Here is a 23,719-nt window from a genome sequence, read left to right on the forward strand (position 1 = left end):
GAGATATGGATTAGATATCTCATTAGCATAAATAATATATGCACTATGTGGTTAGATATACAGCGCTAGCAGTAAATGTCATTAGAAGCCGTGTAATTAATGCAAGCGGTAAACAGAGTGCTTGGCTGATATTACTCTGCGGTTGCGCAGCAGTTTGAGATATGGCTGTGCGTTTCAGCACAGCATGCTTGTCATCAATGTGTGCTAATGCGTTCCAAAGCACGTCATCAGCTGAGACGGTTGAACGCCGTGAGCCACCATACTTCCTGCTGCAATGTGAACGCTGTGAGCCACTATACTTCCTGCTGCAATGTAAACACATGTGTTATGGCGCCGATCCTGGGAAGACGCCGCTGCCAGATGGAGGTGGGTGGAGCGTCTAAGGGTATGCTATATAAACGAGGGGAGTGAGTTAGAGACAGCACAGACTACGGAACTCAATACCTTGATTCCTGCGTGTGGCTCTTTAACCTATTATGGTGTAATTATCTAAAGTCCCCTGATGAACCCCCTGGATGAATTAAACGGGGGAGAAACGCGTCGGGACAGCGTGTACATGAGCCGATGGATTGAAGTGGCGGCCATGAGGGAACGTCTGATGAATAAGGAGCTAAGTTGAAAAATAGCACTGGCTTTGTCTGATGATACAATTGTTGGCATATTGAGCACTTTTTTCTGGCAAATAATAGTGATGCATATACCATATGTATAACCCACAGCAGACATAAATCTGGACATGTGGGGTGAACTGCCTAAAATAACTAATAACTATATATATATTTTTTTGGTGGGAGACTATTCCCGATATGATCTTTGATGGATAATTTTTTCCTCTAAAACAATCTTTCTAAACAATGTATGAGGTTCTGAAGAATTTAAGTCTGCACCTTGAATGTATTTAGGGGTGCTGGTAGGATATAGTTATATTGAGCACTTATATAATAAATCATGGGCAGTTTTTCTATATGGACTATTATTTATCCACCACATTACTAAACTTAGAGTGGATATAAGCCATTGGCAATAATCTAGGTATAGCTCTATGTCTATATAGACTATACATCCTTTATATAACAAATTTTGGGTCTATGGCTAAGTTCATCATAGATTGACCTCAGAGGGTGTAGGGCATCAGGTGCATCACTAATAGTGTGTGTTTGTATGGATTTGGACTGATCCATATTATATGTTGTATTTGTCTGTGGTCTTTTAAATTGTTAGGGGCCGTTTAGGGATAGAAGGGACAGCCGCCGGTGAGCGGGGGCGCCATATCGAATATTTAGGGTGCCAACCTCCGCTGTTAGGAAGGGTATTAGACCTAAGGGCACATTAGGGCCAATATAGGCATAATATATAATAATTTTTGATTTTTTATGTTTTTTTCATGTTTTTTCATTTTTTTTGGGATATTGTTTCACATTTTTGCTGATTTTTTCTATTGAGTTATTTTTCTGGTACTTATATTGGGGATAGACGAGTGGAGTCCCTAACCCTAGATATCTGTGGTCCCCTAATTGGGATGTTTTTATAGGGATTTTTTTGTATTTAATAGAATATTAATAAAGATTAACGTTTTAAGGGGTAGGTGTGTTTTTTTGATAGTTGATTTGCGTTATACTCCCCTACTTGAATTAGCTGGACAGTTGTTTTTTTGACTTTTTATGTTGCAAGTTTATTTAAAGGTACAGTACACCGTTTATCTGTACCTAGAGGGTCCTACTGATGGAGAAGACCAAAAGCGCCAGGGTTGCCCAATCCTACAATGCTATGGCTGGAACCACGGATGTAGTTAGTTGGGATCCTATCCCAATATGTAGTAGGTGTAGTAGTAGTAATAATATTAGCAGCAAATTCTTCCAATTAGAAAGGTGGTATAGTTCTTATGATTCGTTATGTTGCTTTCTCCATTTGCAGGCACTTCAGTAGCTTAGGTATCCATGGCTACGACCACTAACAACTAACTGTCCCTATATGATGAGTGGTCGTGACCATGGATATCTAAACTGCACATGGGGTAAGCAACATGGTGAATCAGAAGAACTATCCTACATTTCTAATTGAAGGTATTTGCTAATATTATTATTGTTACACCTTCTACATATTGGGGGAGGATCTTGGAGATGGGAATACCCCTTTTAATATTCCCTCTAAGTCTTTATAATAGTTTGTGGGCAGAGCAGCGGAGGACATGGGCTGTTTAAGTGTTAATGTCAGTATCCCTGGTGGCCTGGGGTACTGCTTGGGTTAGTGACCGTATTCCTGTTGGCCTAAAACAGACTAGTTACTCGCAACTTCCATGGTGGTAGCATTTACTGCCAACATTTTTGGATGTGTCTGTACATAGGGTGTATAGTAATATCCCTGGTGGTCTAGGGTATTCATTAAGTGAAATTAATCCTCTTACATGCATTCTAGAGCATAGAGAGGAGGTCAGCAATCAGGTAGTCTAGGGCAATTAAGAAATCGTCAGGCTCTCTGGTGGTCTAGGGCAGAAAAGAAGTTAATCAATGTCCCTGGTGCTCTAGGGTATTTTATAGGTTTAATATAATGTACCTGGAGTCTAGAACTGAGCATCCCTGCTGGTCTAGAGAAGTTACTGCCAAATTAACTCGGTGGTCTAGGAGAAGAGGATTGTGCAGGCAATGAATGGGGTGACCGTCAGCATTCCGGTTAGTCTGGGGCACCGAAACGTTGTGTCTGCAGCCCTGGTGGTAGGAGGCGCTGCTGCTTTGGTGCATTCATGAGATGTATACATTTTGGAATCTAGAACAGAGATGGGTTTAATGCCAGCCTCTTTGGTGGACTTGGGCAATAATGATGTTATTGCTACGATCCCTGGTGGTCTAGGGCAGAGCAGACGGTTAATGAAGTGGTGTCAGCATTCCTGTTGGTTTAGGGCAGTGAAGAAGTGACTGCTGAGGTATATAGTAACATTCCTAAAGTCTGCAACCAGTAAAGGATTGATGCAAGTCACTTCCAGGATACCTGGTGGTCTAGGGTAGACGAGATGTTGTCAGGGTAGTGAGCACTGATTGTTTAGCCGGCCAGGAACGAGTCCATCTATCAGGGACTCTTTTTTTGCTTATGAAAATATTTTATTGGGGGGGGGGGGATTTTACAGACCTTTTTCTGTCTCTGCACATTCAAGAGGTGAGACTCCTCGGCAGACTGTCGGCGCATTCTTGATTTAAAGGGGAATCTGTCAGCATTAAAGGACTGTCCAAACCAAGCTCAAGCTCCCGGTTCACCATCGCATCACTACTGTTCCTTGTTTCTCCATCCTTCTCTAGCTCAATAAAACCAGAGCGGTCAATCAATATAGATGAGGGAGGGGGCCAATACCGAGGGAAAACAAGTGGGAAGGTGCGCTGAACTATATGGCCGCGCTGCATCGAGCGACCGTGCTGGTTTAGAACAGTCGTTCTGTACTGACAGATTCTCAGTTAACTCCTTCTGCAGTCAGCTACAAATCGGTTACAGAAGGCAAACTGTGATAAATTCTTAACGAAACCAAATTGCAAAAATTATATAGATTTTTTTTTTTTTTTTTTTTTTTTTTTTTTTAAGACAAACATACTTTTAAATTTTAAAAGTGTGAACCGAGAAGTCTCTTCTCCGGAAAGATTTCATAACATCGGGAGATTAATAATGGAAACTCTATGTGCGCTTTATTCGCAGATAACAAAATCACACAGTGGGAAGACCCCCGGCTACAGAATCCGGCAATCACCGGGCCGGTAAGTTAAGACGTGAAGGAATTGGTATTGCAGCTGGATATAGATAGATAGATACATAGATAGATACATAGATAGATAGATAGACGTGTCTATTTGGTTCACTTTGGCATTGATACTAATTTATTAGCTGCCACAAATATCATAAGATGATAATTCTTCTTGCAGGATTAATCCCTGTTAATTTAATTCTCCAGCCGGCGGCACTAATCCGGTCACAGTAATGGGAGATCCGGCCGGTCACTCCGGTGTTACCTGGGAAACTGAGGAGCCGTCCCGATGTCTCCGGGCTCATAGATGCTATATATATTATATACTCATTATGGCTGCACCTGTGAGCGCTCACATATTCTCATTTATGCTCCACAGGGTTTGAGATAATTTTTTTTTTTTTTTATTTATCTTCTTTATGAATTTCTATGAACTGAACCTAAAAAATAATTTTCTGCAATGCATAATTTGTGTAACAGTTTATCTTTGGGCACGCTGAAATTTGATTTAAATATAGAATTAATCAACATGAAAAGTGTAATCTTTTTGCAAATAAATTCCACTACTGATCTTGTACTGACGATAACTTACTTAGCTCCGGAGTAGGAGTCACTGTGAGCATAGGATTAGCACAGGATAATAAAGTAGTATATGCACACTGTGACTCCTACTCTAGAGCTGCACTCACTATTCTGCTGGTGCTGTCACTGTGTACATACATTACATTACTGATCCTGAGTTACGTCCTGTATTATACCCGAGAGCTGCACTCACTATTCTGCTGGTGCAGTCACTGTGAACATACATTACATTACTGATCCTGCGTTACATCCTGTATTATACCCCAGAGCTGCACTCACTATTCTGCTGGTGCAGTCACTGTGTACATACATTACATTACTGATCCTGAGTTACATCCTGTATTATACTCCAGAGCTGCACTCACTATTCTGCTGGTGCAGTCACTGTGTACATACATTACATTACTGATCCTGAGTTACATCCTGTATTATACCCCAGAGCTGCACTCACTATTCTGCTGGTGCAGTCACTGTGTACATACATTACATTACTGATCCTGTACTGATCCTGAGTTACATCCTGTATTATACCCCAGAGCTGCACTCACTATTCTGCTGGTGCAGTCACTGTGTACATACATTACATTACTGATCCTGAGTTACGTCCTGTATTATACCCCAGAGCTGCACTCACTATTCTGCTGGTGCAGTCACTGTGTACATACATTACATTACTGATCCTGAGTTACATCCTGTATTATACCCCAGAGCTGCACTCACTATTCTGCTGGTGCAGTCACTGTGTACATACATTACATTACTGATCCTGAGTTACATCCTGCATTATATCCCAGAGCTGCACTCACTATTCTGCTGGTGCAGTCACGGTGTACATACATTACATTACTGATCCTGAGTTACATCCTGTATTATACTCCAGAGCTGCACTCACTATTCTGCTGGTGCAGTCACTGTGTACATACATTACATTACTGATCCTGAGTTACATCCTGTATTATACCCCAGAGCTGCACTCACTATTCTGCTGGTGCAGTCACTGTGTACATACAATATATTACTGATCCTGAGTTACATCCTGTATTATACCCCAGAGCTGCACTCACTATTCTGCTGGTGCAGTCACTGTGTACATACATTACATTACTGATCCTGAGTTACATCCTGTATTATACTCCAGAGCTGCACTCACTATTCTGCTGGTGCAGTCACTGTGTACATACATTCCATTACTGATCCTGAGTTACATCCTGTATTATACCCCAGAGCTGCACTCACTATTCTGCTGGTGCAATCACTGTGTACATACATTACATTACTGATCCTGAGTTACATCCTGTATTATACCCCAGAGCTGCACTCATGATTGATTGGACATATTTGCATATTCATTTATTTTATTATGTCAACTTTATTTTCTTGTTTATCTTTTTTTTTTTTTTTTTTTTTTTTTTTTTAATAATTCCTTGCCTGACCCTTGACCTTTCCTTGTCTTACAGGCCGTCCCGTACTCCAGAGAATTTAAACAGAAATACGACTACTTCAGGAAGAAATTGAAAAAACCTGTAAGTGTCACGTCAGCTCTCTGTTTTCATTGTTATAGAACCTGTTGCAGTTTGCTGAGCTAATTTTTCGGTGTTTAAGATTGTGATGGGGTCCCTATGGCCAGGATAAAGGGCCACCCTGGCCAATGTGATGGGGTTTAGCATGGCTAGCATAATGGGCCACCCTGGCCAATGTGATGAGATTTGGTATGGCTAGCATAAAGGGCCACCCTGGCCAATGTGATGAGATTTGGTATGGCTAGCATAAAGGGCCTCCCTGGCCAATGTGATGGGGTTTAGTATGGCTAGCATAAAGGGCCACCCTGGCCAATGTGATGAGATTTGGTATGGCTTGCATAAAGGGCCACCCTGGCCAATGTGATGGGATTTGGTATGGCTAGCATAAAGGGCCACCCTGGCTAATGTGATGGGGTTTAGTATGGCTAGCATAAAGGGCCACCCTGGCCAATGTGATGGGATTTGGTATGGCTAGCATAAAGGGCCACCCTGGCCAATGTGATGAGATTTGGTATGGCTAGCGTAAAGGGCCACCCTGGCCAATGTGATGAGATTTGGTATGGCTAGCATAAAGGGCCTCCCTGGCCAATGTGATGGGGTTTAGTATGGCTAGCATAAAGGGCCACCCTGGCCAATGTGATGAGATTTGGTATGGCTTGCATAAAGGGCCACCCTGGCCAATGTGATGAGATTTGGTATGGCTAGCATAAAGGGCCTCCCTGGCCAATGTGATGAGATTAGGTATGGCTAGCATAAAGGGCCTCCCTGGCTAATATGATGGGATTTAGTATGGCTAGCATAAAGGGCCTCCCTGGCCAATGTGATGAGATTTGGTATGGCTAGCATAAAGGGCCTCCCTGGCTAATATGATGAGATTTGGTATGGCTAGCATAAAGGGCCTCCCTGGCCAATGTGATGAGATTTGGCATGGCTAGCATAAAGGGCCTCCCTGGCCAATGTGATGAGATTTGGCATGGCTAGCATAAAGGGCCACCCTGGCCAATGTGATGAGATTTGGTATGGCTAGCATAAAGGGCCACCCTGGCCAATGTGATGAGATTTGGTATGGCTAGCATAAAGGGCCTCCCTGGCCAATGTGATGGGGTTTAGTATGGCTAGCATAAAGGGCCACCCTGGCCAATGTGATGAGATTTGGTATGGCTTGCATAAAGGGCCACCCTGGCCAATGTGATGGGATTTGGTATGGCTAGCATAAAGGGCCACCCTGGCTAATGTGATGGGGTTTAGTATGGCTAGCATAAAGGGCCACCCTGGCCAATGTGATGGGATTTGGTATGGCTAGCATAAAGGGCCACCCTGGCCAATGTGATGAGATTTGGTATGGCTAGCGTAAAGGGCCACCCTGGCCAATGTGATGAGATTTGGTATGGCTAGCATAAAGGGCCTCCCTGGCCAATGTGATGGGGTTTAGTATGGCTAGCATAAAGGGCCACCCTGGCCAATGTGATGAGATTTGGTATGGCTTGCATAAAGGGCCACCCTGGCCAATGTGATGAGATTTGGTATGGCTAGCATAAAGGGCCTCCCTGGCCAATGTGATGAGATTAGGTATGGCTAGCATAAAGGGCCTCCCTGGCTAATATGATGGGATTTAGTATGGCTAGCATAAAGGGCCTCCCTGGCCAATGTGATGAGATTTGGTATGGCTAGCATAAAGGGCCTCCCTGGCTAATATGATGAGATTTGGTATGGCTAGCATAAAGGGCCTCCCTGGCCAATGTGATGAGATTTGGCATGGCTAGCATAAAGGGCCTCCCTGGCCAATGTGATGAGATTTGGCATGGCTAGCATAAAGGGCCACCCTGGCCAATGTGATGAGATTTGGTATGGCTAGCATAAAGGGCCACCCTGGCCAATGTGATGAGATTTTGTGCTGCTAGAATAATGGGTTTCCCTGCTATTGTGATTGGGTGGTATGTCACGATATTTTGTAGATCGCCCCCTATAGGTAAGACAATTAACTTCCGTACATGCTTAATCATAAGACTATTAGACCCCCACAGGGGCTGCTTACTTTGGTCGATTGTATTTTCATTGAAGGTCCACTAACGATGAGCTGATGAAGTCCTCAGCGCTCAGCTGTAATCTATGGAGAGCCCAACCACAAGTGATCACTTTTCTCTACAGCGCCACTAGAGGGGAAATTATGCATTACACGTAATCAATGGGCTTTTTCTGATGCTCTAACGTGCTGGTCTCTCCATAGACAGATGCTCTTTGTAGCTCTATAGTCAGTAGATCCCAAATTATAAGAACGTACCGCGCCCCGTCTTCTGATGTCTCAATGTAAGGGTAGCCGTTAATTTGGTTCTAACTTATCAGTCCTATGTAAAATGTGGATATGTTCAGTGTAGCTGCCTATCAGTCCTATTGACCTAGAGCAGTGTTTTCCAGTCCATAGTTGTCCGAGTATGCTGGGAGTAGTAGTTTTCACACCACCGTGGAGCCACAGATATAAAACCACCCATCACTCGTATCTTCTCGCATTCCCGCTCTCCTAGGAAACATTCGTGATACAGATAAATTATCATCCTCAGACTCGTTATATCCCATCATCTAACGAGCCGAGAAGACGTTCATTTATTTCTTCTCATTACGGGTTGCTGATAAACGATGGCGCTTGTTGTCTCCACAAACAATTAGTGTAATTGTTCCTAACAATTATGATAAAAGTTACTAATTACAATAAAAATGATTGTCTTCACCACTCCCGGATATTGTGCACGGAGTGGCGACATTTCATTTCTTGTATAGTTCACGGGCTTGAATTAGAAATATGAAATAACCATTAAATGAACAAACAAAAAGAAAATGCAAGGCAAATAAATATATATATATATATATATATATATATATATATATATATATATCAGTGAAGGAAATGATTATTTGATCCCTTGCTGATTTTGTCCAGGACATGAACAGCCTATAATTTTAAGGGTAGGTTAAAGGTCCATGTGCAGGTCTATGATCTTGTCCCTGACATCCTTATAAAGCTCTTTGGTCTTGCCCATGTCACTGACAGCGGCATTTAACAAGCGCTCCCATCAGGCCGGAAATGAACGCACCACTGACCCCTGATCAGGCATCGGCATGACAACCAGAGGTCTCCTTAAGACCTCTATGGTTGTTGATGCTAGATTGCTGTGAGCGCCACCCTGTGGTCGGCGCTCATAGCAATGCTGTAATTCAGCTACATAGGGGCGATCTGAGCATCGCTCCTATGTAGCAGAGCCGATCAGGTTATGGCAGCTTCTATCCTCCCATGGAGGCTATTGAAGCATGGCAAAAGTTAAAAAAAACAACAAAAAAATGTTTAAAAAAAATATTAAAGTTTAAATCACCCCCCTTTCGCCCCATTCAAAATAAAATAAAATAAAAAAAAACCTGCACATATTTGGTATCGCTTTTTTTTTTTTTAACAGGCTCAATATGGTTTAATGTAATCAAACAGGAAATTAGGGGGAGGCTCCTGCTGCAGCTAGTTGTCTCAAAGTACCCAGTACTCATTTTTTTTTTTTCCTTTACTTTTGTGGATTTGGTACTAAAATCGCTTCTACAATTGGGTTTCATTAAAAATGTTGCCACTTTAATGTGACATGTTGTCATAAACCAGCTGAGAGAAGCTCAGAAAGACAGATGAGTTACAAAATCCCAGTCAGACCATCATGGCGGGCTCACTGATGGATTCTCAGTTAGCTCATTCTGTGTCCGGCTATAGAAGGAAAAACGTGTACATTTGTTAATGACCTTCAATTGCAAAAAATTTGTTTAGTCCCAGTTGCATGCATTTAAGTGAAAAACCCAACATGTTTGCCCCTGAAGTCTGGCAACCCCTTTAAGGGAATGATCAGGTCTGTTTTATTTTTTGTCAATTATATGTTTAAGGTGTCTACACATGGCGCCAGTTCTAGACTTTAGTTGGAATTACCTCTCAGTGAAAAATCTTGATCTCTTAACATCCCCCCCGTCCTATTTCAGGCTGATATACCAAATAGGTTCGAGATGAAACTTCATCGAAACAACATCTTTGAAGAATCTTACAGAAGAATCATGTCGGTAAAGCGACCTGATGTCCTGAAGGCACGACTCTGGATTGAGTTTGAATCGGAGAAAGGCCTGGATTATGGCGGCGTGGCCCGAGAGTGGTTCTTCCTATTGTCCAAAGAAATGTTTAACCCGTATTATGGGCTTTTTGAATATTCTGCTACGTAAGTCACTTAACTCACCAATTATATAAAGACGGATAAAAGAGCTAAGAAAATAAAAGGCAAAAATATATGTTCTCTTAATGTACATCAATGATGCTTGCATTGAATTTGTTGGCTTATGCAGCAGCTGCCTGACACTATTAGTACAGGCACTGAATATCGTCAAAAAGTTACTTTATTTCAGTTCTTCAATAAAAAAAGTGAATCTCATATATTATATAGAGTCATTACAAACAGTGATCTATTTCAAGTGTTTATTTCTGTTAATGTTGATGATTATGGCTTACAGCCAATGAAAACCCAAAAGTCATTATCTCAGTAAATTAGAATACTTTATAAGTTATAACACCAGCTTGAAAAATTATTTTAACATCTGAAATGTTGGCCTGCTGAAATGTATGTTCAGTAAGTGCACTCAGTACTTGTTCGGACTATTTTGCCTCAATTACTGCATCAGTGTGGTGTGACATGGAGGCGATCAGCCTGTGGCGCTGCTGAGGGGTTATGGAAGCCCAGGTTGCTTTGATAGCAGCCTTCAGCTCGTCTGTATTGTTGGGTCTGGTGTCTCTCATCTTCCTCTTGACAATACCCCATAGATTCTCTATGGGGTTAAGGTCAGGCGAGTTTGCTGCCCATCAAGCACAGTGATACTGTTGTTTTTACACCAGGTATTGGTACTTTTGGCAGTGTGGACAGGGGCCAAGTCCTGCTGGAGAATGAAATTCCCATCTCCATAAAGCTTGTCGGCAGAGGGAAGTATGAAGTGCTCTAAAATGTCCTGGTAGACGGCTGCGCTGACTTTGGTCTTGATAACACAGTGGACCTACACCAGCAGATGACATGGCTCCCCAAACCATCACTTATTATGGAAACTTCACACTAGACCTCTGGCAGCTTGGATTGTGGCCTCTCCACTCTTCCTCCAGACTCTGGGACCTTGATTATCAAATGAAATTGCAAAATTTACTTTAATCTGAAAACAACACCTTGGACTACTGACAACAGTCCAGTTCTTTTTCTCCTTGGCCCAGGTAAGAGGCTTCTGGCGTTGTCTATTGGTCATGAGTGGCTGACACAAGGAATGTGACACTTGTACCCCATGTCCTGGATACAGCTGTGTGTGGTGGCTTGTGAAGCAATGACTCCAGCAGCAGTCCACTCCTTGTGAATCTCTCCTACATTTTTGAATGGTCTTTTCTTAAGAATCCGTTCAAGGCTGTGGTTATCCCGGTTGCTTGTGCACCTTTTTCTACCACACTTTTTCCTTCCACTCCACTTTCCATTAATATGCTTGGATACAGCACTCTGTGAACAGCCGGCTTCTTTACCAATGACCTTTTGTGGCTTACCCTCCTTGTGGAGTGTGTCAATGACTGACTTCTGGACATCTGTCAAGTCAGCAGTCTTCCCCATGATTGTGGAGCTACTGAAACAGACTAAGGGGCCTTTTTAAATGCTTAGGAAGCCTTTGCAGGTGTTTTTGTTAACTATTCTAATTTACTGAGATAACTTTTGGGTTTTCATTAGCTGTAAGCCAGAATCATCAACATTAACGAAAATAAACACGTGAAATAGATCACTCTGTCTGTCATGATTTTCACTTTTTGTGTTGAAGAACTGAAATAAATTAACTTTTTGATGATATTCTGATTTTGTGAGAAGCACCTGTAGCTGCAGTTTACTTAACTACTCAGTAATATCCTTTTCTCTGTCCGTTTTAACCTTTTGCTTTCCTGTTTAGCATATAATGGAGTGATGTATTTTTCTTTCCTAAATGCATCACCTTCATTGGTTTTAAACTGATCTCTGCCCTAACCTTCTGGATTAACACGTGATGTATAGGTGCGGATACTCAGTTATTGTATCTGTCTCCACAGGGACAATTACACTCTTCAGATAAACCCAAACTCCGGCCTTTGTAATGAAGACCATCTATCATATTTCACATTTATCGGGCGGATCGCCGGCCTCGCAGTGTTCCATGGAAAACTATTAGATGGTGAGTGAGTGCGGGGTAATGACAGAAATTTCCCGAAACATGACTATGCTCACATTTTAATCAAAGAATATTGGACCCACAATCCATGTACTCAAGGGTGTGACCCACAATCCATGTACTCAGGGACATGACCCACAATCCATGTACTCAGGGGTGTGACCCACAATCCATGTACTCAGGGGTGTGACCCACAATCCATGTACTCAGGGGTGTGACCCGCAATCCATGTACTCAGGGGTGTGACCCACAATCCATGTACTCAGGGGTGTGACCCACAATCCATGTACTCAGGGACATGACCCACAATCCATATACTCAGGGGTGTGACCCACAATCCATGTACTCAGGGGTGTGACCCACAATCCATGTACTCAGGGGTGTGACCCACAATCCATGTACTCAGGGGTGTGACCCACAATCCATGTACTCAAGGGTGTGACCCACAATCCATGTACTCAGGGACATGACCCACAATCCATGTACTCAGGGGTGTGACCCACAATCCATGTACTCAGGGGTGTGACCCACAATCCATGTACTCAGGGGTGTGACCCGCAATCCATGTACTCAGGGGTGTGACCCGCAATCCATGTACTCAGGGGTGTGACCCACAATCCATGTACTCAGGGGTGTGACCCACAATCCATGTACTCAGGGACATGACCCACAATCCATATACTCAGGGGTGTGACCCACAATCCATGTACTCAGGGGTGTGACCCGCAATCCATGTACTCAGGGGTGTGACCCACAATCCATGTACTCAGGGGTGTGACCCACAATCCATGTACTCAGGGACATGACCCACAATCCATATACTCAGGGGTGTGACCCACAATCCATGTACTCAGGGGTGTGACCCACAATCCATGTACTCAGCGGTGTGACCCACAATCCATGTACTCAGGAGCATAAGAGCCGCAGTCACAGCGGTCAGGGACCTGCCGACGCCAGCAGAAACTTCAACTGGATGTGTGTCCTATACCAAGTGGTGCAGAGGGTCGAGGTACCATAGGACACTCTCCTATATATCAGAAGTATCAAACAGGAAAAAAAGAGAAAAAAGTAGCAATTTCAAGACAAAATATATAAAGAATAATACAGTGGCAAAATTAACAGGATGGAACAAAGGTGCAAAGCAAACAGACCCATACTTATTAGGTTGATGGGAAGACCAAAAAGGAATACCAGCAATTCATACAAAGTGCCAGTGCTTCACATGCTCCCTCCCAAATTCTAATACATTTTCACACTATGTCTCAAACAGTTGAGCCTCAACAAAAAGCATGCATGCATATGACTCAGACTAAGTAGCAATAACTCAGAGACCAGTGTTAAAGATCTCAGGTAGAGAGGAAGCGATGAACAGACAGTATTTATCACTTAACCAATTATGGTACAAGTCTTAGGGTACCGTCTCACAAAACGATTTACCAACGATCACGACCAGCGATACGACCTGGCCGTGATCGTTGGTAAGTCGCTGTGTGGTCGCTGGGGAGCTGTCACACAGACAGCTCTCTCCATCGACCAACGATCAGGGGAACGACTTCGGCATCGTTGAAACTGTCTTCAACGATGCCGAAGTCCCCCTGCAGCACCCGGGTAACCAGGGTAAACATCGGGTTACTAAGCGCAGGGCCGCGCTTAGTAACCCGATATTTACCCTGGTTACCAAAAATAACAAACAGTACATACTCGCCTTTTGGTGTCCGTCAGGTCCCTTGCCGTCTGCTTCCTGCTCTGACTGAGTGCCGCCGTACAGTGAGAGCACAGCACAGCGGTGACGTCACTGCTGTGCTCTCACTGTACGGCGGCACTCAGTCAGAGCAGGAAGCAGACGGCAAGGGACCTGACGGACATCAGATGGTCAGTATGTACTGTTTGTTATTTTTTACATTTACGATGGTAACCAGGGTAAACATCGGGTTACTAAGCGCGGCCCTGCGCTTAGCAACCCGATGTTTACCCTAGTTACCAGCGAAGACATCGCTGAATCCGTGTCACACACACCGATTCAGCGATGTCAGCGGGACCTCAATGACCAAAAAAAGGTCCAGGCCATTCCGACACGACCAGCGATCTCACAGCAGGGGCCGGGTCGCTGGTACGTGTCACACATAGCGAGATCGCTACTGAGGTCGCTGTTGCGTCACAAAACTTGTGACTCAGCAGCGATCTCGCTAGCGATCTCGCTATGTGTGACGGGGCCTTTACCCATAGTCTGCACTCAGGGTCTGATGCTGGGAGGGAGCATGTGAAGCACTGGCACTTTGTATGAATTGCTGCTATTCCTTTTTGGTCTTCCCATCCACCTATTAGTATGGGTCTGTTTGCTTTGCACCTTTGTTCCATACTGTTCATTTTGCCATTGTATTATTCTTTATATTATTATTTTATGTATTTTGCCTTGAAATTGCTTGTTTAAAGAAAATGTTCTGTTTTTATTTTGGGACTTTTTTCTTTTTTCTGCTTGATACTATTGATGATTATAGGGTACATTTTACTTTATGGATGACTATGGGGGTACATTATACTTTATGGATTACTATGGGATCCATTATACTATGGGCTGTGCATTATCCTTTATGAATGACTATGGGGTGCATTATACTTTATGAATGACTATGGGGTGCATTATACTTTATGGTTGACTATGGGGATGCATTATACTATGGGCTGTGCATTATACTTTATGGTTGACTATGGGGATGCATTATACTTTATGGATGACTATGGGGTGCATTATACTTTATGGATGACTATGGGGTGCATTATCCTTTATGAATGACTATGGGGTGCATTATACTTTATGGTTGACTATGGGGATGCATTATACTTTATGGATGACTATGGGGTGCATTATACTTTATGGATGACTATGGGGTGCATTATCCTTTATGAATGACTATGGGGTGCATTATACTTTATGAATGAGTATGGGGTGCATTATACTTTATGAATGACTATGGGGTGCATTATCCTTTATGAATGACTATGGGGTGCATTATCCTTTATGAATGACTATGGGGTGCATTATACTTTATGAATGACTATGGGGTGCATTATACTTTATGAATGACTATGGGGTGCATTATACTTTATGAATGACTATGGGATGCATTATACTTTATGGTTGACTATGGGGATGCATTATACTTTATGGATGACTATGGGGTGCATTATCCTTTATGAATGATCATGGGGTGCATTATACTTTATGGTGGACAATGAGTTACATGAATGACTATGGGCTGTGCAGTATGGGATGCCTTATACTATATGGAGTATTATGAGCTGTACATTACACTATATGGAAGACTATGGGCTGTGCATTATATTATATGGAGGACTACGGGATGCATTATACTATATGTATGACTATGGACTGTGGGGGGGTGCATTATACTTCTTCTGTGGAGCCCCATGACTTTTATGTATGCTTCTGGTGAGTATAATGGTTTATTTTATTCTATAGATTAACCCCTTAACGACCGCCGATACGCCTTTTAACGGCGGCCGCTAAGGGTACTTAAACCACAGCGCCGTTAATTAACGGCGCTGTGGAAAAAGTGAATAGCGCCCCCCAGAGTCGGATTTTCTCTGGGGTCTCGGTTGCCGAGGGTAGCCGAGACCCCAGAGAACATGATTCGGGGGGTTTTTACCGACCCCCGAGTTGCGATCGCCGGTAATTAACCGTTTACCGGCGGTCGCAACAAAAAAAAACAAAACGCGATTTGCCGTTTAATTTCTCTGTCCTCCGATGTGATCGCACATCGGAGGACAGAGAAATGTGGTCCCCGATGGCCCCCAATAGCCCCCCAATACTTACCTACCTCCCCCGGTGCTCCTCGTGTCTCCCCATGGGCGCCGCCATCTTTTTTCCGGGAAAAAATGGCGGGCGCACGCGCAGTGCGCCCGCCGCCCGGCACCCGGATGTTCTTTGGGGTCTCGGCTGCCGGGGGTAGCCGAGACCCCAAAGAACATGATCGGGGTCGATTTGCACCGACCCCTGCTTTGCGATCGCCGGTAATTAACAGTTTACCGGCGACCGCAAAAAAAAAAAAAAAAAGCGATCAGTTATTTCTCTGTCCTCTGATGTGATCGCACATCAGAGGACAGAGAAATAGGGGGATTCGGGGACCCTAACATACTCACCCGGGGTCCCTGGGTCCTCTTCTGTCTTCTCCTGCCAGCCGGCTTTTTCATCATGGCGGGCGCATGCGCAGTGCGCCCGCCATCTGCTGCCATCTGCCGGCCGGCAGGAGAAGACAAGTTGGGGCTAAAATTAGGGTTAGGGTTAGGGTTAGAGTTAGGGTTAGGGTTAGGGTTAGGGTTAGGGTTGGGGCTAAATTTAGGGTTAGGGCTAGGGTTAGGGTTAGGCTACTTTCACACTAGCGTTTTTTGGCTTCCGTCGCAATGCGTCGTTGGAGAAAAAACGCATCCTGCAAAAGTGCTTGCAGGATGCGTTTTTTCTCCATTGGCTTGCATTAGCGACGCATTGCGACGGATTGCCACATGTCGCATCCGTCGTGCGACGGATGCGTCGTGCTTCGGCGGACCGTCGACACAAAAAAAACTACATGTAACTTTTTTGTGCGACGTGTCCCACATATTTCAGTGCCACGTGCCACGTATTTAAGTGACACGTGCCACGTATCAAAGTGCCACGTGCCACATATTTCAGTGCCACGTATCAAAGTGCCACGTGCCACGTATCAAAGTGCCACGTGCCACGTATCAAAGTGCCACGTGCCACGTATCAAAGTGCCACGTGCCACATATTTCAGTGCCACGTATCAAAGTGCCACGTGCCACGTATCAAAGTGCCACGTGCCACATCTTTCAGTGCCACGTGCCACGTATTTAAGTGACACGTGCCACGTATCAAAGTGCCACGTGCCACATATTTCAGTGCCACGTATCAAAGTGCCACGTGCCACGTGCCACGTATCAAAGTGCCACGTGCCACGTATCAAAGTGCCACGTATTTCAGTGCCACGTATTTAAGTGACACGTATCACGTATAAGTGCCACGTGTCACGTATTTAATTGCCACATATTTAAGTGCCACGTATCAAGATTTTCCATGGAGAACAGACACATCCAGAGATATGTCTGCTCTCCACGGCTGCAGCAACACACTGACAGGAGCCATAGTTCCTGTCGGTGTGTCACTGCGCATGCGCGAGCGAGTTTACCGGCGGTCATTGACCCCGGCACTCTCGCTTAACGGCAGTGCTGCGTTGGAAAGTTCAACGCAGCTGTACTGCTGTTAACCGAGACGCCGGAGTCATTGAACTCCGGAACAGTACGCGATACACTGCTAGGAGCTTCGCTCCTGGCAGTGTATCGCCGGAGAGCAGCCGATCGGCGTGGGACACTCGTTTTATGGATTCTGCGGACAGGGAGTATGAATTTGGTTTATTATTTTTGGATTTTTTCCTGGAGGATCAAGGGCTTCGCCTACAAGTGTGCTGTTGGTGAGTATATACTCTGTGTTATATGTTGTATGTACTGTGTGTCATGTATGTGTATTGTGTGTAGGTGTTTTGTGTAACTTTACAATTGTGCTAAGTCGCCGGACACAGGGACAACTCTCCCATCCTAATACCGGATGGGAGTAGTAGTCCCATACGGCGACTTAGCACAATGGTGGCACTAGCGTCGCATGGACACACACACACGCACACACACGCACACACACGCACACAGAAGGACTCCATGCTGCTTCACTGGGGGGCGGGGGCTTCCCTCTTCCTGTCCGACGTCACGTCCGGTCCTGGGTGTCAACCCCTCCGTACAAAGACGCCGACACCCAGGACAAAGGCGCTGTGTGTGGAAGGTAATATGGGGCCCTAGGGGGATACGCAGACACGCCGCTGCGTAAAGAATTGACATGTCAATTCTTTTTACGCCGGCGTGTTTGCAGACAAAAGCGCCGCGTTTTTTTGCGGTGTGTCTGAACGGCAAAGTGAATTTCTCATTCACTTTGCCGGCAGACGAAAATGACATTGCGCATTTTTGAAAAGCGCCCGCAAAATAGCGCTCAAAAATGCGCTATGTCTGAAAGTAGCCTAAGGCTTCTTTCACACTTGCGTCGGTACGGGGCGGTCGCAATGCGTCGGCCCGATGTACCGACGCACGTTGTGAAAATTGTGCACAACGTGGGCAGCGGATGCAGTTTTTCAACGCATCCGCTGCCCAGTCTATGTCCTGGGGAGGAGAGGGCAGAGTTACGGCCACGCATCCGCGGAAATGGCGGACGCGACGTAAAAAAAAAAAGGTTACATTGAACTTTTTTTGTGACGACGGGGGCTAAAGTTATGGTTAGGGTTGGGGCTAAAGTTAGGGTTGGGGCTAAAGTTAGGGTTAGAGTTGGGATTAGGGTTAGGGTTTGGATTAGGGTTGGGATTAGTGTTACGTTTGGGATTAGGGTTGGGATTAGGGTTAGGATTAGGGTTAGGGGTGTGTTGGATTTAGGGTTTTGATTAGGGTTATGGTTAGGGTTGAGATTAGGGCTGTTTTGGGGTTAGGGTTGTGATTATCGTTAGGGTTGTGATTAGGATTATGGATCGGGTTGAGATTAGGGTTAGGGCTGTGTTGGGGTTAGGGTTGGAGTTAGAATTGGGGGGTTTCCACTGTTTAGGTACATCAGGGGGTCTCCAAACACGACAGCCAATTTTGCGCTAAAAAAGTCAAATGGTACTCCCTCCCTTCTGAGCTCTGCCGTGCGCCCAAACAGTGGTTTACCCCCACATATGGGGCATCAGCGTACTCGGGATAAATTGGACAACAACTTTTGGGGTCCAATTTCTCCTGTTACCCTTGTGAAAATAAAAACTTGGGGGCTAAAAATCTTTTTTGTTGGAAAAAAATATATTTTTTTATTTTCACTACTCTGCATTATAAATTTCTGTGAAGCACTTGAGCTTTCAAAGTTCTCACCACATATCTAGATAAGTTCCTTAGGGGGTCTAGTTTCCAAAATTTGGTCACTTGTGGGGGTTTCTACTGTTTAGGTACATTAGGGGTCTGCAAACGCAACATAACGCCCGCAGACAATTCTATCAAAGTCTGCATTGCAAAATGGCGCTCCTTCCCTTCCGAGCTCTGCCGTGCGCCCAAACAGTGGTTTACCCCCACATATGGGGTACCAGCATACTCAGGACAAATTGGACAACAACTTTTGGGGTCCAATTTCTCTTGTTACCCTTGTGAAAAAAAAAATTTGGGGGCTAAAAAAATCTTTTTTGTGGGAAAAAAAATATTTTTTATTTTCACTACTCTGCATTATAAACTTCTGTGAAGCACTTGGGCATTCAAAGTTCTCACCACATATCTAGATAAGTTCCTTGGGGGGTCTATTTTCCAAAATGGGGTCACTTGTTGGGGGTTTCTACTGTTTAGGTACATTAGGGGTCTGCAAAGGCAACATAACGCCCGCAGACAATTCTATCAAAGTCTGCATTCCAAAATGGCACTCCTTCCCTTCCGAGCTCTGCCATGCGCCCAAACAGTGGTTTACCCCCACATATGGGGTACCAGCATACTCAGGACAAATTGGACAACAACTTTTGGGGTCCAATTTCTCTTGTTACCCTTGTGAAAATAAAAACTTGGGGGCTAAAAAATCTTTATTGTTAAAAAATATATATTTTTTATTTTCACGACTCTGCATTATAAACTTCTGTGATGCACTTGGGCATTCAAAGTTCTCACTACACATCTAGATAAGTTCCATGGGGGGTCTAGTTTCCAAAATGGGGTCACTTTTGGGGGGTTTCTGCTGTTTAGGCACATCAGGGGCTCTCCAAACGCGACATGGCGTCCGATCTCAATTCCAGTCAATTTTGCATTGAAAAGTCAAATGGCGCTCCTTTGCTTCCGAGCTCAGCCATGCGCCCAAACAGTGGTTTACCCCCACATATGGGGTGTCGGCGTACTCAAGACAAATTGTACAACAGCTTCTGGGGTCCATTTTCTCCTGTTACCCTTGGTAAAATAAAAATTTGGAGGCAAAAAGATCATTTTTGTAGAAAAAATGCGATTTTTTTATTTTCACGGCTCTACGTTATAAACTTCTGTGAAGCACCTGGGGGTTTAAAGTGCTCACCACACATCTAGATAAGTTCCTTAAGGGGTCTAGTTTCCAAAATGGTGTCATATGTGGGGGGTCTCTACTGTTTAGGCACATCAGCGGCTCTCCAAACGTGACATGGCGTCCGATCTCAATTCCAGCCAATTCTACATTGAAAAAGTAAAACGACACTCCTTCTCTTCCAAGCTCTGCGGTGCGCCCAAACAGTGGTTTACCCCCATATATGGGGTATCGACGTACTCAGGAGAAATTGCACAACAACTTTTGTGGTCTAATTTCTCCTGTTACCCTTGTGAAAATAAAAATTTGGGGGCAAAAAGATCATTTTTGTAGAAAAAATGAGATTTTTTATTTTCACGGCTCTACGTTATAAACTTCTGTGAAGCACTTGGGGGTTCAAAGTGCTCACCACACATCTAGATAAGTTCCTTGGGGGGTCTAGTTTCCAAAATGGTATCACTTGTGGGGGGTTTCCACTGTTTAGGCACATCAGGGACTCTCCAAACGCGACATGGCATCCGATCTCAATTCCAGCCAATTCTGCATTGAAAAAGTCAAACGGTGCTCCTTCACTTCCAAGCTCTGCGGTGCGCCCAAACAGTGGTTTACCTCCACATATGGGGTATCGACGTACTCAGGAGAAATTGCACAACAACTTTTGTGGTCTAATTTCTCCTGTTACCCTTGTGAAAATAAAAATTTGGGGGCAAAAAGATCATTTTTGTAGAAAAAAATGAGATTTTTTATTTTCACGGCTCTACGTTATAAACTTCTGTGAAGCACTTGGGGGTTCAAAGTGCTCACCACACATCTAGATAAGTTCCTTGGGGGGTCTAGTTTCCAAAATGGTATCACTTGTGGGGGGTTTCCACTGTTTAGGCACATCAGGGACTCTCCAAACGCGACATGGCATCCGATCTCAATTCCAGCCAATTCTGCATTGAAAAAGTCAAACGGTGCTCCTTCACTTCCAAGCTCTGCAATGCGCCCAAACAGTGGTTTACCTCCACATATGGGGTATCGGCGTACTCAGGAGAAATTGCACAACAACTTTTGTGGTCTAATTTCTCCTGTTACCCTTGTGAAAATAAGAATTTGTGGGCGAAAAAATCATTTTTGTGAAAACAAATGCGATTTTTTATTTTCACGGCTCTACGTTATAAACTTCTGTGAAGCACTTGGGGGTTCAAAGTGCTCACCACACATCTAGATAAGTTCCTTGGGGGGTCTAGTTTCCAAAATGGTGTCACTTGTGGGGGGTTTCCACTGTTTAGGCACATTAGGGGCTCTCCAAACGCGACATGGCGTCCGATCTCAATTCCAGCCAATTCTGCATTGAAACAGTCAAACGGCGCTCCTTCACTTCCAAGCTCTGCGGTGCGCCCAAACAGTGGTTTACCTCCACATATGGGGTATCGGCGTACTCAGGAAAAATTGCACAACAAAATTTGTGGTTAAATTTCTGTTTTTACACTTGTGAAAATTAAAAAAAATGGTTCTGAAGTAAAATGTTTGCAAAAAAAAGTAAAATGTTAATTTTTTTCTTCCACATTGTTTTAGTTCCTGTGAAGTACGTAAAGGGTTAATAAACTTCTTGAATGTGGTTTTGAGCAGCTTGAGGGGTGCAGTTTTTAGAATGGTGTCACACTTGGTTATTTTCTATCATATAGACCCCTCAAAATCACTTCAAAGGTGATGTGGTCCCTAAAAAAAACATGGTGTTGTAAAAATGAGAAATTGCTGGTCAACTTTTAACCCTTATAACTCCCTAACAAAAAAAAAAATTGTTTCCAAAATTGTGCTGATGTAAAGTAGACATGTGGGAAATGTTATTTATTAACTATTTTTTGTGACATATCTCTCTGATTTAAGGGCATAAAAATACAAAGTTTGAAAATTGCAAAATTTTAAAAATTTTCGCCATATTTCCATTTTTTTCATAAATAATCGCAAGTAATATCGAAGAAATGTTACCACTAACTTGAAGTACAACATGTCACGAAAAAACAATCTCAGAATCAGCGGGATCCGATAAAGCGTTCCAGAGTTATAACCTCATAAAGTGACACTGGTCAGAATTGTAAAAATTGGCTCGGTCATTAAGTACCAAATTGGCTCTGTCACTAAGGGGTTAAAGAACAGCTGCAGAACAGGGCACGTATACCAAAATGGGGCATGCATACATACATACATACATACATACCAGGATGGGGCCTAGGATAGGTGACATACACGCTTGTAGATTGTGAGCCCTCGCGGGCAGGGTCCTCTCTCCTCCTGTACCAGTCGTGACTTGTATTGTTTAATATTATTGTACCTGTTTTTATTATGTATTCCCCTCCTCACATGTTAAGTGCCATGGAATAAATGGCGCTATAATAATAAATAATAATAATATAGCACAATGGGTATATATACCAGGATGGTGGGTGGGGGCCCGGTTCAGATCTTGCACCGAGGCCCATCACTCTCGTTACACCATTGCATGTATTTGTAGCTTTGCACCAAGTGCCGATATTTAGTTCCGTCGTGAAGTGGCTGTTTCTGCAATTATCCCACCATGCTATACGTGCTGCTTTTTGAGACCTGATTTATTGTAATGGGTCCATATGACCGGCTGCCATAATATGCAGAAGTCAATTACAATCCGCTGCGCACGGTTTATCCATTAACTCTTGCACTGACGGACAATGCAGGTGAGGTGATTACAATACACAACGACATGAATGCGCTGGAATCATTTTTGTCCTTTCCTCTGGCTTCTCGTACTTCTCTCCTCAGCATCTTTAACATACACGGGTGTCCAAAGATCTGGATTTGTATTTTTATTTTTTTATTTTTTTTGGCATCCATCTCTGGGTCCTATGTAAAGTCAGTTTCGCACCAAATCTTGCGTACCACTTACCGTATATCCAGCAGGAGAACTGTGCTTTTCTGCAAATGATCCTGTGTGTGTACGTCGGCCTTCACTTTCATAATACGCCAAGTTAAACAAACTTGCACAAAACACTTTCATCTACAGAGAATCACCCAACGGGTCAGGAAAGAGACAATGGGCCTGGTTCATTATTTATGTATTGCTCTAGTAAAATTAATCTGGAGCTCGGGGTGCTATAGTAAAATGAGCACGAAGTTTAGGTTGCTATGGTAAAATGAGTGCTGAGTTCCGGTTGTTATGGTAAAATGAGCTCGAGGCTTTGGTTGCTATGGTAAAATGAGCGCTGAGCTTTGGTTGCTATGGTAAAATAAGCGCTGAGCTTTGGTTGCTATGGTAAAATGGGCGCTGAGCTCCAGTTGCTATGGTAAAATGGGCGCTGAGCTCTGGTTGCTATGGTAAAATGAGAGGTGGCGCTCTGGTTGCTATAGTAAAAGGAGAGTGGAGCTCAGATTGCTATGGTAAAATGAGTGGAGCTCTGGTTGCTGTGGTAAATTGAGCTCTCAGCCCTTGTTGCTATGATAAAAGGAAAGCTGAGTTCTGGTTGCTATGGTAAAATGAAAGTGAAGCCGTGGTTGCTACGGTAAAACTAGCAGAGCCCTGGTTGATATGGTAAAATAAGTGCT

At 43.9% G+C, this 23,719-nt stretch overlaps 1 protein-coding gene across 19 annotated transcripts in view; it reads left to right on the forward strand.

Annotated features, from left to right (window-relative positions):
* NEDD4L (NEDD4 like E3 ubiquitin protein ligase) overlaps window positions 1-23,719 on the forward strand; it is a 291,147-nt gene that overhangs the window by 257,080 nt on the left and 10,348 nt on the right. For all 19 annotated transcript variants that reach the window (XM_077282677.1, XM_077282730.1, XM_077282720.1 and 16 more), the window contains 4 exons: window positions 3,679-3,737; window positions 5,764-5,829; window positions 9,829-10,058; window positions 11,936-12,057. In XM_077282677.1, coding sequence (XP_077138792.1) covers window positions 3,679-3,737; window positions 5,764-5,829; window positions 9,829-10,058; window positions 11,936-12,057 — 477 coding nt within the window. The remainder of the gene's footprint in view (window positions 1-3,678; window positions 3,738-5,763; window positions 5,830-9,828; window positions 10,059-11,935; window positions 12,058-23,719) is intronic.

Source organism: Ranitomeya variabilis, chromosome 1 (assembly GCF_051348905.1).
Source record: "Ranitomeya variabilis isolate aRanVar5 chromosome 1, aRanVar5.hap1, whole genome shotgun sequence".
NCBI lineage: Eukaryota > Metazoa > Chordata > Amphibia > Anura > Dendrobatidae > Ranitomeya > Ranitomeya variabilis.